The sequence below is a fragment of the Pongo pygmaeus genome, chromosome 15, assembly GCF_028885625.2.
Source record: "Pongo pygmaeus isolate AG05252 chromosome 15, NHGRI_mPonPyg2-v2.0_pri, whole genome shotgun sequence".
Lineage (NCBI taxonomy): Eukaryota > Metazoa > Chordata > Mammalia > Primates > Hominidae > Pongo > Pongo pygmaeus.
This window is the reverse complement of record NC_072388.2, coordinates 52,612,458-52,627,427: the sequence shown is the minus strand read 5'-3', so window position 1 is coordinate 52,627,427 and position 14,970 is coordinate 52,612,458. Positions and strand designations below refer to the sequence as shown.

The 14,970-nt window shown below is 50.2% G+C and overlaps 1 protein-coding gene across 3 annotated transcripts; it reads left to right on the top strand.

The window, feature by feature from the left end:
• Nucleotides 1-986: 986 nt before the first annotated feature.
• Nucleotides 987-8,145, top strand: BMP4 (bone morphogenetic protein 4). 3 transcript variants are annotated; one of them, XM_054447381.2, is made up of 4 exons: nt 987-1,119; nt 4,470-4,594; nt 5,701-6,024; nt 6,989-8,145. In XM_054447381.2, exons 1-4 carry the CDS (start codon nt 1,058-1,060, stop codon nt 7,843-7,845), a joined length of 1,368 nt encoding a protein of 455 aa, XP_054303356.2. In that variant the 5' UTR covers nt 987-1,057; the 3' UTR covers nt 7,846-8,145. The 3 variants fall into 3 exon arrangements, with proteins under 3 accessions (XP_054303356.2, XP_054303359.1, XP_054303357.1); XM_054447384.2 differs by lacking the exon at nt 987-1,119 and adding an exon at nt 1,182-1,328; XM_054447382.2 differs by lacking the exon at nt 987-1,119 and having other exon boundaries at nt 4,464-4,594; nt 5,648-6,024.
• The last annotated feature ends 6,825 nt before the right edge of the window (nt 8,146-14,970 follow it).

Genomic DNA, 14,970 nt, shown 5'->3' with positions numbered 1-14,970 from the left:
TAGTTCCTGTTTGGGAAGGTTTAAAAGCCACCACATTCCACCTCCCTGCTAATATGATTACTAAAATGTTTTTATATGAAAGGGCCAATTCCTCATCTCCCCTCTTCCTTTAAAAACAGACCAAGGGGCATCTTTTCTTGTCTCCCTGTGGCCTAAAAGGTTACTGCTTCTGTGGTTATCTCCTTGGAAAGACAGAGTGTCAGGATTCTTAGGTACACCAAAAATGAACAAAAAAATCAGCAACAACCATAACACCACCAACAAAAATAACTGCTGTGTCGGTTCTTAAGACGGCTTCTGAGCTAGAAACAGATTTTTCGAACTGTAAAAACGTGGCCCCAACCTGTCTGCAGGCCACCTCTGTCTTTAGGCCTTGCGGGGAGGAGGGAAGTGAGCTCGTTTACTGGGGTCTACCTCAGGGTCATCACCAAGGCGTTCCACAAAATGCACTTTAAGAATGTTTTGGAAGGAAATTCACCTTTTAACAGCCCAAGAGGTGTCTCTCTCTGGCACACAGTTCTGCACACAGCCTGTTTCTCAACGTTTGGAAATCTTTTAACAGTTTATGGAAGGCCACCTTTTAAACCGATCCAACAGCTCCTTTCTCCATAACCTGATTTTAGAGGTGTTTCATTATCTCTAATTACTCAGGGTAAATGGTGATTACTCAGTGTTTTAATCATCAGTTTGGGCAGCAGTTACACTAAACTCAGGGAAGCCCAGACTCCCATGGGTATTTTTGGAAGGTGCGGCGACTAGTCGGTGCATGCTTTCTAGTACCTCCGCACGTGGTCCCCAGGTGAGCCCCAGCCGCTTCCCAGAGCTGGAGGCAGCGGCGTCCCAGCTCGGACGGCAGCTGCGGACTCGGGCGCTGCCTGGGCTTCCGGGACCCGGGCCTGCTAGGCGAGGTCGGGCGGCTGGAGGGGAGGATGTGGGCGGGGCTCCCATCCCCAGAAAGGGAGGCGAGCGAGGGAGGAGGGAAGAAGGGAGGGGCCGCCGGGGAAGAGGAGGAGGAAGGAAAGAAAGAAAGCGAGGGAGGGAGAGAGGAGGAAGGAAGATGCGAGAAGGCAGAGGAGGAGGGAGGGAGGAAAGGAGCGCGGAGCCCGGCCCGGAAGCTAGGTGAGTGTGGCATCCGAGCCGAGGGACGCGAGCCTGAGACGCCGCTGCTGCTCCGGCTGACTATCTAGCCTGTCTCCCCGATGGGATTCCCGTCCAAGCTGTCTCGAGCCTGCAGCGCCCCAGTCCCCGGCCCTCGCCCAGGTTCACTGCAACCGTTCAGAGGTCCCCAGGAGCTGCTGCTGGCGAGCCCGCTACTGCAGGGACCTATGGTGAGCAAGGCTACCTGGTGAGGGGAGACAGGCAGAGGGGGTCTAGGAGCCTCCTTGGGGGGAAGAAGCTGGTCACAGGCTGTGACCGAGGCAAAAGATGGCCTAATTATTTTCCAATAGTGGTGCTGGAGGTGGGGATGCTGGCGCTGAAAGACCTTTAAATATCGGCTACTGCCCCTGCCCAGGCCTTCTCTGTCCAGCAGTCCCTGGGAGATTCTCACCTTTGGGAAGTGCGGGGAAGGAGAGCAGAAACAAGAGAAGCCCTTGGTAGGGGGTCGTTGGGAAAAACTGTGGGGTCTTGGGCTGAACGCGTTGCCCACGGGCTAGAGGTTGCGATCCCCGGACGGAAAGGGCGGGAGGAGGAAGGAGAGAGCCAGCTCTGAGGTCCGGAGAGAGTGAGGGGGCAGAGCGACGGCGAGATGGGGAGAGAACACCTAGCTGCAGCTGGTTCTGCGGTAGAGAGCGCAGTCCTGCTGGCCTCTGGAGAGTGCGCGCCGTTCCGGAGGCTGCGTCGAGGGGAGTGTCACCCAATCTGGCCCCCAGCTGGCGGGGCGCCCTGAGAGCTTGCGAACTGCAGTTGCAGGACGCGCCTTCTCCACGAGCTATTTTCGTCGACTTGCGGAACCCAAGGAGCCTCGCCTCTATCATTTCACGGTGTAGGGTCCCTAGAGACGACAGCCAGGATCCCAGGGGCTCCCAGGACGCTTGTTCCTGCGGTGTCGTGTCCTATGGGGAGTTCCTGGCGGGACGAAAGGCGGACGCGCAGCTCTTCCTGGCCCTCCAGGCCCGGAACCGACGGGAAAGGTTCCCGTGATTCCCGAGTCCCTGCAGACTTCTTCCAGCGGGAGTTGGTCCGGGGGCCTTAGACGCCTCCTAAGCACTGCTTTGGAGGATGGTTTTCAAGGATCGCGGTTTGTGAGTTGAAGGCTTTGTGAGAGGTTAAACCCCCAAAAGATACATACTTGGTAAATTGAGGCTACCTGTAAACACATTTCGGCGTTAGGAGAAGATTTGGGTAGGGAAGTGAAGGACAACCACCCCGAATTGCATTCCTTTCCCCCAATAAAAACTGGGGATGAAAGTTCTTTTGGCTTTTATCTTTTCGATTTAAAAATTCGAGAAGAAAACTGTGATTAGAGATGAATCCTGGTGAATCCGAAATTGAAACACAACTCCCCTTTCCCCTTCCTATCCTCTCGGTTTTAGAACCGCGCTCTCCCGCCCCAGGAGATTCCTTGGGGCCGAGGGTTTTCCGGGGAACCCGGGCGTCCGCCCCTTCCACTGTCCCTTTGCCCCGCGGGCACAGCTTGCCTCCGTCTGCTTTCTCTACTTCTGGACCTCTCCTCGCTGGGCTTTTTAAAGGGCTTCTGCGTCTCAAAACAAAACAAAAAAACCCTTTGCTCTTCCCAACCCTTTCGCAGCCCGCCCCAGCGGTGGCGCGGGACCAGCAAAGGCGAAAGCCGCGCGGCTCTTGCCGGGCGCGGACGGTCGCGCAGGGGCGCCCGCGGCCTCCGCACCCGGACCTGAGGTGTTGGTCGACTCCGGGCATCCACGGTCGGGAGGGAGGGCTGAGCTGCTCGATCCTTTACTTTCCTTCCTCAAAGTCTACCTGCAAGTGCCCCTAAGAAGAAAATCAAGTTTGTGCGTGGAGAGTGGGGCCGCAGGCAACCCGAGCCCTTGAGCTCCGGAGCGACCCAAAGCAGCAACTAGGAACAGCCTCAGGAAAGGGAGGTCGGGTGGAGTGGGCTTTGGGGCAGGAGTCATGGGGCCCGGGCCCCGGGGGCGACCTGGTGCACCCGGCCCTGCTGAATGCTGAGTTGCGCCTAGTCGGGTTTTCGAAGAGGCCCTTGCGCTGAGCGACCCACGCGCGCGGCAGCATCTTCGATTAGTCAGGACATCCCAGTAACTGCTCGAGCTGTAGGTAGGTAAAATTCTTGAAGGAGTATTTGCTGCGTGCGACTCTGCTGCTGGTGCAACGGAGGAAGGGGGTGGGGGAAGGAAGTGGCGGGGGAAGGAGTGTGGTGGTGGTTTAAAAAATAAGGGAAGCCGAGGCGAGAGAGATGCAGACGCAGAGGTCGAGCGCAGGCCGAAAGCTGTTCACCGTTTTCTCGACTCCGGGGAACATAGTGGGATTTCCTTTCTGCGCCGGGTCGGGAGTTGTAAAACCTCGGCGACATTAAGATCTGAAAACTGTGATGCGTCCTTTCTGCAGTGACGCCTCTTTCTGAATCTACCCGGAGCTGCGAGCCCCGGCATCTGTCCCTCCGCCTGGAATGGCTTCTTCGGGGGTCTGCTTTGCTGGGGGAGAGGGGCCACGCAGAGGCGGACTAGGTTTGGGGATTCTCGGTAATGGACCCGGAGCAATGACTAGCAGCCGCTCCCTCTCACTTTCCCACAGCGATCACCCTCTCTAACACCCTCCCTCCCATTCGCGGCCCCGCGCGTGACAAGGTCGGCTGCTTTCAGCCGGGAGCTAGATCGGTGGCCCGGCTCTTCGGAGCCTTAGCAGGCGTTCGCCAAGGGGTGACTGGCTGTCATTGGGAGCAATATTTGGCCTTGCGGAGACCCTGGGGAGGAGTGGCGGGGAGCTCGTGTTTGCTTGTGTGTGTGTGTGTGTGTGTACACGCGCGTGGGCAGGGTCCCTGTGCGCTTTCCTTTTTAAGTGCCTCTCGGTGGTGAGGCTTTGGGCGGGTGAGACTTTCGCGACCTCGCTCCCGGCCCCAGTTAAGCCGGGTTCGAGCTGCGAGACGCAGCCCCTTCAGTGCTCCCCAAATCCTCTGGCTTCAGGTGGCCAGGCGCGGGGGCCCAGGCCGACTCACCGCGCCGAGAACCGTATTCTCCGCGCGCTGCGCCCGTAGCCCGGGGAGCGCGGAGGCCGCGGGGCACCGGCCGAGGGCTCTGCTGAGCGCCGCCGGGAGCTCCTCCCGGACCGCTGAGGCTCGGGCGGCGGGCGCGGAGGTTGGCCTCGCCTGGAGGGGCGGGCCCGCGAGGGGCGGGGGGCTGTGGAGGAGGGGAGGGCGCGCAGGCCCTTTCGCCGCCCGCCGCGGGAGGGGCCTCGGCGCTCACGTGACTCCGAGGGGCTGGAAGAAAAACAGACCCTGTCTGCGCCGGAGTCTCATTATATTCAAATATTCCTTTTAGGAGCCATTCCGTAGTGCCATCTCGAGCAACGCACTGCTGCAGCTTCCCTGAGCCTTTCCAGCAAGTTTGTTCAAGATTGGCTGTCAAGAATCATGGACTGTTATTATATGCCTTGTTTTCTGTCAGTGAGTAGACACCTCTTCCTTCCCCCTCCCCGGAATTCACTCTGCCCTCACTACCCCTGCTCGCCGGCTGTCCCTTCCGTCGGACCTCCTTTGCAATATCCACACTCTGCTCCCTGGCAGCACTGTCGCTCCCTTCTTGGCCCGGCAGCCGGGGCGCTCGAAGCGTACCGGTTCCTTTTAAAGTGCTGCTAGCGCGCACTCGCCCTCTCAGCGTTGCAAGAAAGGGGAGCGCGAGGGAGTTAAAGAGATGAAAGCCCGGGGTTGTACCTTGAGGGCTAACCACTCCCTTCCCCTACCTAACTTGTCTGGGGGAGCCCCCAGTGTCTCCGTGGCGCGTTCCCACTCTCTTGTCAAAACTCACAGAGGTCTCTCTGGAATCGTCTCTCACCCCTTCCCTGGGGGTGAGCGGGCACGATCAGGCACTTTTGGCTGAATATTTCAAACTCATCGGCCACAATAAAATAAGCCCTCAAGCCACCCGGTTAGCTCCCAGACCACCTTCTCGGCTTCTGGACCCTGTCGCCCTCTGTCTTCGCCCAGCCCCTGCCTCTCACTTTCCCTCCCTCTGGCTCTGAACCAACTGGAAGTTGTGAAAGTTGGGCTCTGAGGGTGGAGGAAAAGGGAGAGAAGCTGAAGGTCTAAAGTGGAGAGCAATGCCATTTTAATTCTCCCTCCCCCACCCCTTTTCACCCCCTCAATGTTAACTGTTTATCCTTCAAGAAGCCACGCTGAGATCATGGCTTAGATAGCAGTTAGGACAAAAAAAGATTAACAGGATGGAGGCTATCTGATTTGGGGTTATTTGACTGTAAACAAGTTAGACCAAGTAATTACAGGGCAATTCTTACTTTCAGGCCGTGCATGGCTGCAGCTGGTGGGTGGTGGGGGGGGGGGGGGTGTGAGGGAGAAGACACAAACTTGATCTTTCTGACCTGCTTTCCATCTTGCCCCTCCATTTCTAGCCCTAAATGCATATGCAGACACATCTCTATTTCTCCCTATTTATTGGTGTTTATTTATTCTCTAACCTTCCACTCCCCTCCCCCTCCCCAGAGACACCATGATTCCTGGTAACCGAATGCTGATGGTCGTTTTATTATGCCAAGTCCTGCTAGGAGGCGCGAGCCATGCTAGTTTGATACCTGAGACGGGGAAGAAAAAAGTCGCCGAGATTCAGGGCCACGCGGGAGGACGCCGCTCAGGGCAGAGCCATGAGCTCCTGCGGGACTTCGAGGCGACACTTCTGCAGATGTTTGGGCTGCGCCGCCGCCCGCAGCCTAGCAAGAGTGCCGTCATTCCGGATTACATGCGGGATCTTTACCGGCTTCAGTCTGGGGAGGAGGAGGAAGAGCAGATCCACAGCACTGGTCTGGAGTATCCTGAGCGCCCGGCCAGCCGGGCCAACACCGTGAGGAGCTTCCACCACGAAGGTCAGTCTCTTCCCCCAGTCTGCGTGGGGGAGGGCTGGTGGGACTGGCTAGAGGGGCAGTGAAAGCCCTGGGGAAGAAGAGTTCGGGTTACATCAAAGCCCCAGTCCAGGAGGCTGAGGAACAGAGCTGCTTACCTCCAAGAATTTGCAGAGCTGCCGCCGAACTTATTTTTTGGAGACAGAGAGGGAGGTGTTCAGGGGAAGGGGAATGACAGCACTCAGACGTGGGCTAGCCCCAGCGGTGTGTTTTTGCTATATCAAAGCCTTTTCTGCTAGGTTTTCTGCCCGTTTTTTTCAAAGCACCTACTGAATTTAATATTACAGCTGTGTGTTTGTCGGGTTTATTCAATAGGGGCCTTGTAATCCGATCTGAATGTTTCCTAGCGGATGTTTCTTTTCCAAAGTAAATCTGAGTTATTAATCCACCAGCATCATTACTGTGTTGGAATTTATTTTCCCCTCTGTAACATGATCAACAAGGCATGCTCTGTGTTTCCAAGATCGCTGGGGAAATGTTTAGTAACATACTCAATAGTGGAAGAGGGAGAGGGTGGTTGTGTGCATGTTTCCTCCTGCCTGTGCTCTGCTGGCACCTCTTTTTCTTTACAACCACTTGTAAAGAAAACTGTGGACACAAAGCCAAGGTGGGGGGGTTTAAAAGAGGAGTCTGATTGTGGTACCATAGAGGAGTTGACACATGGAAATTATTAGACATATCAAGGAGGCTTGAGATAGTTTCTGTCTTTGGTGCTTGAGAAATGCTAGCTACATTTTGCTGGTTTGTTAGCTGCCCCACTTATCTGCTCCTTCAGATTAAGGGTATGCTTATTTTCTCCCAGTAGGTTTCCCCTGCATAAGCAGCATTCACCATTCATCGCCCAACCCTGAGCTATCTCTTGACTCTTCCATCTTTGAAAAAAGTTCATGTGCTTTTTCTTTTCCCCTTCCTTCCTAACTGTGCCCAGAACATCTGGAGAACATCCCAGGGACCAGTGAAAACTCTGCTTTTCGTTTCCTCTTTAACCTCAGCAGCATCCCTGAGAACGAGGTGATCTCCTCTGCAGAGCTTCGGCTCTTCCGGGAGCAGGTGGACCAGGGCCCTGATTGGGAACGGGGCTTCCACCGTATAAATATTTATGAGGTTATGAAGCCCCCAGCAGAAGTAGTGCCTGGGCACCTCATCACACGACTACTGGACACGAGACTGATCCACCACAATGTGACACGGTGGGAAACTTTTGATGTGAGCCCTGCGGTCCTTCGCTGGACCCGGGAGAAGCAGCCAAACTATGGGCTAGCCATTGAGGTGACTCACCTCCATCAGACTCGGACCCACCAGGGCCAGCATGTCAGGATTAGCCGATCGTTACCTCAAGGGAGTGGGAATTGGGCCCAGCTCCGGCCCCTCCTGGTCACCTTTGGCCATGATGGCCGGGGCCATGCCTTGACCCGACGCCGGAGGGCCAAGCGTAGCCCTAAGCATCACCCACAGCGGGCCCGGAAGAAGAATAAGAACTGCCGGCGCCACTCGCTCTATGTGGACTTCAGCGATGTGGGCTGGAATGACTGGATTGTGGCCCCACCAGGCTACCAGGCCTTCTACTGCCATGGGGACTGCCCCTTTCCACTGGCTGACCACCTCAACTCAACCAACCATGCCATTGTGCAGACCCTGGTCAATTCTGTCAATTCCAGTATCCCCAAAGCCTGTTGTGTGCCCACTGAACTGAGTGCCATCTCCATGCTGTACCTGGATGAGTATGATAAGGTGGTACTGAAAAATTATCAGGAGATGGTAGTAGAGGGATGTGGGTGCCGCTGAGATCAGGCAGTCCTTGAGGATAGACAGACAGATATACGCACCACACACACACACCACACACACACACACACACATGTTCCCATCCACTCACCCACACACTACACAGACTGCTTCCTTATAGCTGGACTTTTATTTAAAAAAAAAAAAAAAAGGAAAAAATTCCCTAAACATTCACCTTGACCTTATTTATGACTTTACGTGCAAATGTTTTGACCATATTGATCATATATTTTGACAAAATATATTTATAACTACGTATTAAAAGAAAAAAATAAAATGAGTCATTATTTTAAAGGTAAATCATGACTTTTTTTCTCCTTAATCCTTTCTCTTTTCCTTCGGCTCTTCTCTTTTGAATGAGGCTTTTTTCTGTTCAGGTGAGTTGGAGGCTGGATGGAAGTCAAAAGGTGGTACCTGGAGGTGGTTAAGTTGTAGGGACAGGAAGTAAACTGTTGGCAGAGAGAGATGGTAATTGCCAGCATGAATTGTTTTCTATTTCTATTTAATGTTAACAAGGACGCAGTATCCTCTCCCATCTGGATGACACATGCCTTGGAGAAACACTGGGATGAAAGGAGTGTAGGTCAGATTAAAGACTTCATTTCAGGCCCCTTGTACATCTTCTGTTTCACTCACCTGTTGAGGTGTATCACAGCTGAGTGTGATGAGGTCTCAACTCTAGAAAAATGATTACCCACCTCTGCTTTCATGATACCTCAGGGTATCTCCAGTTATTACAGGTACCAATGTGATATTTCCAAATCAAAACTAATTTGTACACTAACATCATAATGTGTGTGTGAAAGCATGTTTTTAAACTTTTTTTTTTCTTCAGGTAGGACTCTTGTTTTTTCTTTTGTCTTTTTTTTTTTTTTTTGAAACAAGTTCTCTCTTTGTTGCCCCAGGCTGGTCTTGAACTCCTGGGCTCAAGCAATCTTCTCATTTCGGCCTCTTTAGGATTACAGGCATGCACTGCTATTTTGTCTTTTTTTTTTTTTTTTGGAACAAATAATGTACCCTACCTTCAAAAAGTTTGATGACTACTGTTTTAATATGCCACATGATAGAATTTCCCATTGTTTCTGGACTTTTTCCCTTGTCCTCTTTTCCCCATGTGAAGGCCTTCATCAAGTTTAGGATCCCAACAGATTGCGCTGGGTGGGGGTTGACAATGGGGTCAGATACTAACGGGTCAGAATTTCTAAGCAGGCACTGTGAAGGTGTTCCACTGTTATACAGAAATCTCTTGAGTCAAATGTCAACTCTCCTTTTCTCTCTGTACTGCCTCCCTCACACCCTCTTCCCTGGAGATGTGCAGAAAGACGTAGATCTGATGTTCTGTGCTAGGGTTTCTTAAAGGAAAAAGCTCAATTTTTGGACAAAGCTAAAAAAAGGAGGATGCTAATGTACCCTCAGTTAAGGGCTCCCAGCAGGCAGATAAATGCCTTTCTGGAATGACAGGTGTAGGGATTAAGAGGAGCAGAGGAGAGGACTTTGCTTTTTCTTACTTGCCACCAACAACTAAATTAAGCCTTGAATCTTGGTCTGTGCTGGCTCATTTCATATGTGTGCTGAGAAAATTCACACATATGAAGTGAGCCAGCACAGGCCAAGATCCCTTTGGATCCCTTTGGGGCAGAAACATTTAGTGTCTTTGTATGTTCTCTGTGGGGAAGGCTGATAGCGCATTTCTCCATCATGAAGGTGTAGATATGAGCGGTAGTATTGCTGTTGCTGGTGGTGTGTGCACCCAAAGAATGTGTGTGGTGCACACTCCTGGCCTTTGCATTTTTCTAGGTGGGGTGTGCACCCTTGCATTCTTGTACACACTTTCTTACATATGCTCCTGGGAGTGGGGTGGGTGAAGCAGGATTCATTTTTGTTTTTAATTACTGAAGTCCTACACTCCTCCAAAAGGAGCAGCTTAGTGGAAACCAATAAAAATTGAAGCGGGGTGGTTGCCAAAACCCCAGCTCCCCGGAGAGCGCAGGTGGAGAGAAGAGATCAGAGCCCCAGGCAAAGGCAGCAAGACTACACAGTTCCTCCAAAACTCCCCGCAAAAAGGGATCCTTCCCTCACCCCTCCAACCCCCCAGGTGGCTGCCCCTTTGATTAATGGTATGGAGCTCAAATAAATCATTTAGGGAAGCCCCTTATGGATTCCTCTCAGGCAGCCTCATTTTGTTTTGCCGAATTTCTAGCAACTTTCTGAAATGTCGATGTCATTGAAAAGGAACCAGTAGATCTCCAGTACTTGAACAAATTATCCTAGGGCCAGTACTGAGCCCTGTGGCTGTCCAGTTTCTAGCAACCAACCCTTTCCTCCATCCTCCCCCCTCCTACTGGCTTATTTTCAGGAATGGATAATGTTGTTTATTTGTTCAGCCAAATATTTGGTCTGGGGAATTTACCGTGAAATTCTGTGAATTGCATATACCTAGTTAACAAAATAGTCCTAATGCCACAAATGTTAGCATGGAAAACAAAGAGCTATGGCCAGCGTTAACTCTTTAAATTCCGTTTGAAAGCTTAGTCCTGAGGCTCGGGGAGATTAAAAAAACAAAACAAAACAAAACAAAACAAAAAAAAACAATGGATGTGTGTGGAGATTTAGGTTTCGGCATTTACTATTTTCGCCTAATATTCAGTTCAGTACCTGACGGAAGTCGTAGGGTGATTCTCGGCGTTGCTTTTGGATCAAGCCTACCATTTCGCCTCATTCATGTTTTTTTTTTTTTTTCTCCAGAGTAATGTTCCCATTACTTAAAGAAAGATGGGGAGGGAAGCTCGCCCTTGAGGAGTTCGGCAAAGTCGTAACCACATCAGAGGAGCTGCTTGGTCGATCCCTACCCAACCCTTAAACTGGAACCGGCCTCCTAGGAGCTTAAAAAAAAAAAAAAAAAAAGCGTGGGGGGGGGGGGTGGAGTGGGACGCATCAAACATTCCCCTGCTTTCGTTGCATAATGCGCCCAGAACCTGCCAGGTGACCTGCTGACTTTGTTTTCTGTCTTGACCGTGCTTCGTTCCACACCCCCCTCGCCGCCGGGCAGCGCCACACTGAGAGGCCTCGGCGCGTCCGCGGCGCTGGCAGACCCCAATAGTCACCCGGCCCTGGACCGGCGTCAATATCCGGCCCCGCAGACCCCGCCTCCCGCCTGCTCTGGCGCTCCCGGGCCCGGCGGCGGCGGGGGCACCAGGGGGCGTCCTCCCTGCGGGGCACCAGGGGGACCGTGCACCTGGCGACGGCCTGCGGGAGCCGCGCGGCGGGCGGCCACCCCTCCCATCCCCGCGGACCGCGGACTGCGGGTCCCCCAGCCCGGGCCCGAGAGCCGGCCCGCTCATCCGCCCTCGGGGACCCAGGGCTCAGGTGAAGCTCTGCAGAGACAGACGGATCTGATTAGCGCTCGCTGGTGCTTGGGGCGGTCGCTCGGCAGATTTCATGCGAAATGGGGTCAAACGGCCGCGCAGAAGCGTGGAGTCTGCAGGGGAAGGCTCCCCGGGGTGGAGGGGCTTAAGAGGGGTCGAGACCTTTAGGGGTTTTCTGTAGGGGGCAGAGAGCGGGAATTAGGGAGCGAGGCTCTCCTGCCTCCGAGCTCACAGTGGGCCTGCATATGGAGGTGACTCAATGGGAGCGGGGACGTGGGCGAGTGGGAAACAGGCCCGCTGGGTGAGTGAGGGTCGGACCTGCAGATTGGCCCTGAAGGCTGAGCGGCTGTCTTGGGCCCCTCCGGGACGCGGAGAGCCCTGGGTCCCAGCTGAACTGCAGCCAGGGCCCCGCTCCCCAACAGTCGGGGGACGGAGGTGAACGGGAGAGGCTACGGGTGTGCAAGAGTGGAGCTGGGCGATTGCTTTCAGAAATGAGATGCCAAGCCCATGATACATAATGACAGCACCTCAGCTGCCTCCGCAGGGCCTCTGGCCCGGGGACTCACCGTGCCCGCCCCTACTCGCCCTGCAAAGGTGAGCCAGGAGCATAAAGCTAATCCCAGGCCCAGGTCTCCGAACTATTTGTCATCAAAGATACTTTTGCTTCAACACAAAACCAATTTTACAAACTATTCACATACTGTCTTTTGAAAAGGAAAAGAATAATGCAAATGCAACGTTGGTGACCTTACATTACCTGGGAATCAGAAGGTTATTAGTATTCCCTAGAGGAATTTAGGATAACTGGGGGACTGCCAAATTAGAATTTATGCAGTTATTCAGGCTTACCTTGTGATACAAACTAGCACAATTCTGAAAACTATAACTGGAAATTAAATTCAGAGTGGTTAGAAATGTGGTCTGGGTGGGATTGCAAGGATCTCATTTCCCTATGCATTTAGCACCTAATGGCAGAATAAATAAACAGAACTGCAATGCTCACCAGTGGAGAAAAGTAGCTGATTTTAGGAAAAATTTCGAATTGCTCTAATGTTAAAAAAAAAAAAACACAGAAATTATTTTGAAAAAGGAGTCAAAAGTTCAAGGTGTGCAACGTTGAGTCAATTCTAGAAAAAAAATCTAAAAATTTTTTTCAGCTTGGAAGCCATTTGAAATTACCATTCATAAGTCACTTTATTTAAAGCATTAACTGCAGCAAGTTCCAGTTGTTTCTGCTTTCACTCGCTCTTCAAAATATTCTTTATAAACTAAGTGAAAATATAAAAGTTATAGTATGCTGTTCAGAACAAACAATTCAGAAAATACTATAGGATTCCAAAATGTTTACCTCAAAAATGTGAAATTTGAGGAAAAGGAGACAAGATGGAAGAATAATTTGCTGCGTTGTGTTACTAATGAGAATTTCTGAAGTCCAGCTTTCAGTCAGTTTTGCCACATTTTCTAAAGAAAAGATTTCATTGATCTCTTTTAACTTTTTATAGCTTGATTTCTAGCAAAAATATTTTTAAATGACCACAAAGTTCCCCACCCTAAATCCTGGAACCTGGTAGCCTGGTGCAAGTAGATTCTAGTTTTGCAAAATTTCATTATTGTTACTTTAGCAATATGTTTTTTCCAGTTTTATTAACTGAAGCCCTCATCAGCAGATAATTTTCTGAACAGTCCAAAGCACACTGGTTGAGATTTTAATCAGCTAGACTCAATAGTTTAGTCCTGTAATTATTTCTCTCTCCCTAAGTTACCAGCAAGTGATTCCATCCTGCATATAGTTGTCCATGATTGAGTTAAGAAAATGTACAACTGTGTTCAACTCAAGCTTCATGCCGATTTAATCTTTTAATCCTTGTCATTTGGTTTTCAAAGCAGTTTGTTTCTGAGGTAGGACCTAGGCAAAGAGGCCAAAGATATGGACCTTATCAGAGAGAAAGAGATGAGGGGTGGTATGGTTAAGGCTATACCTAATGTTCCCTGAATTCATTTATAATTCAAATGTAGAAAAATGTGTATCTTTTGAGAACTGATTTATACACCTTCTTTGATTGGTCAGTAAGAGCTACATAACCCAAAGTGTTAACTTAGCTCCAGAAAGCTCAGACCCAAGCATTTAATGTCCAATTGCAATGTTTCCTTCCAGCTGGATATACACAACTTTTTCCTTCTATTGTTTCTAAAATGTAGTAAAATGACATTCAAATTCCTTTTTGAGAAAGCGAGTTTACTTACAATCTCATCCTCCTAAAACAACTACTTAGGTTTTTGTTTTCTTCTAGTCTTTGTTCATATGTTTATGTTTTCCTATAGCGTTTGTGTTCTGTTTTTCTTAATTTCGGATTAATATTATAACCTTAACATATCTTAAATCCTAAATGTATGGTTTGTACATATGTCAGTGTGGATCACCTCCACTCCTTTGTGAGAAAGTTGGTTGGGTATAAAACTTAAATGTTTAACCTCAAGCAATTTTAAGCTGCCTGGACATAGTATCAGGGCTATGGGCATCATGTCCAAATCTTATTAAGATTCTTGCTGACTTCTTAAGGCTCAATTTAAGCATTGTGGTCCCAGTACTAAACAGAATGCTCCTTTGTGTGATTTAAGTATTCTGAAAAGTGGGTTACCTGACATCCCAGGCTCAGACATTTTTGTTGACTGAGCGCATTGGAAGACTTGCATCCACATGATTTGATCAACTTGGGAATATGTTCCTTCCCTGGAGAAAGTCAGTTGCAACCTGGGGAAGGAAGGACATGCTTAAAAGGTCTCTGTCTCATGCACTCAGAAGCCACTGAGTTGAGCAACTTCCCATTTGACTCAATGTGCGTCTCTCATTTTCATGCTTTGATTTTTTGCACTGGTTTTCTTGGTAATGAAGGGTAGTGGGAAAGGGAGGCAGAATTATCTAAATACAGTAATTACCAAATTGAAACCTATTCAAACAGCTAGGTTACTAGGTTCAGACTGACCTTGACACTTTCAACCTTCAGATTCCAGTTGGTTGGGGTCAGCCACAAATGTCGAGTTGCTGAGTGATTTCCACATGCTTCTTTTGTGTACCTTAACAAGGGCAGACAAAAGATGTTTTTCCAGTGGGACTCACTCTTTATGAGGCCTGACCCTCGAAGGAGCAAATTAATCTCAGGCGATTTTGAGGTTTTAGGGCACTAAGAGAATTTTTAGAGCATGGAGAAGTAATTTGCTCAATGGTACCTTAGAAGAGTTAATTTACTTCCAAAAGGTGAGTTCCTTTTACTATCCTGAGTCTTTTACTTCCTCTGAGATCAGACTTGTTATTTGCATAGCAAAGCATTCCATTTAGCTTGAAGGAGGGGGTGGGGGATTGTTAACAAGGAAAGTCACTTTTCCCACAGTCTTTCAAAACTCAGCAGTGTGGTAAGTGGGTTTGATCAACCTTTCCCCTCCCCTAAACCCCAAAATGTCGGACTATTTTCTCATGATCTATCTTGAAATTGACCAGCTTTTCCGGATCGAAGAGTTGTAGGATTTAGTATATAGCTGCTGAGAGGACAGTTTTGCTAACATTGTTTGTTTTGGCAAGTTAGTGTAGACTTGCAGGTGAAGACTCCAGAAAAACAAACAGCAGACTCCACCAACATCCCTCTTCCGCTTTACAGACATCACTTTTTATTTTTAATAAATCAGGGAGGTGCTTTTTAATAGATTCGTGACACTTCGCATGGGAATTGTACACATTTACCTTGGTATTATGTTTCCCGCTTGG

Coding starts and splice junctions, on each gene's coding strand:
- BMP4 (XM_054447381.2), top strand. CDS start 1,058: ATGCGAGAAGGCAGAGGAGGAGGGAGGGAGGAAAGGAGCGCGGAGCCC. Junction 4,595..5,700: donor ATATGCCTTGTTTTCTGTCA/GTGAGTAGACAC, acceptor TATTATGCCAAG/TCCTGCTAGGAGGCGCGAGC. Junction 6,025..6,988: donor GAGGAGCTTCCACCACGAAG/GTCAGTCTCTTC, acceptor AACTGTGCCCAG/AACATCTGGAGAACATCCCA.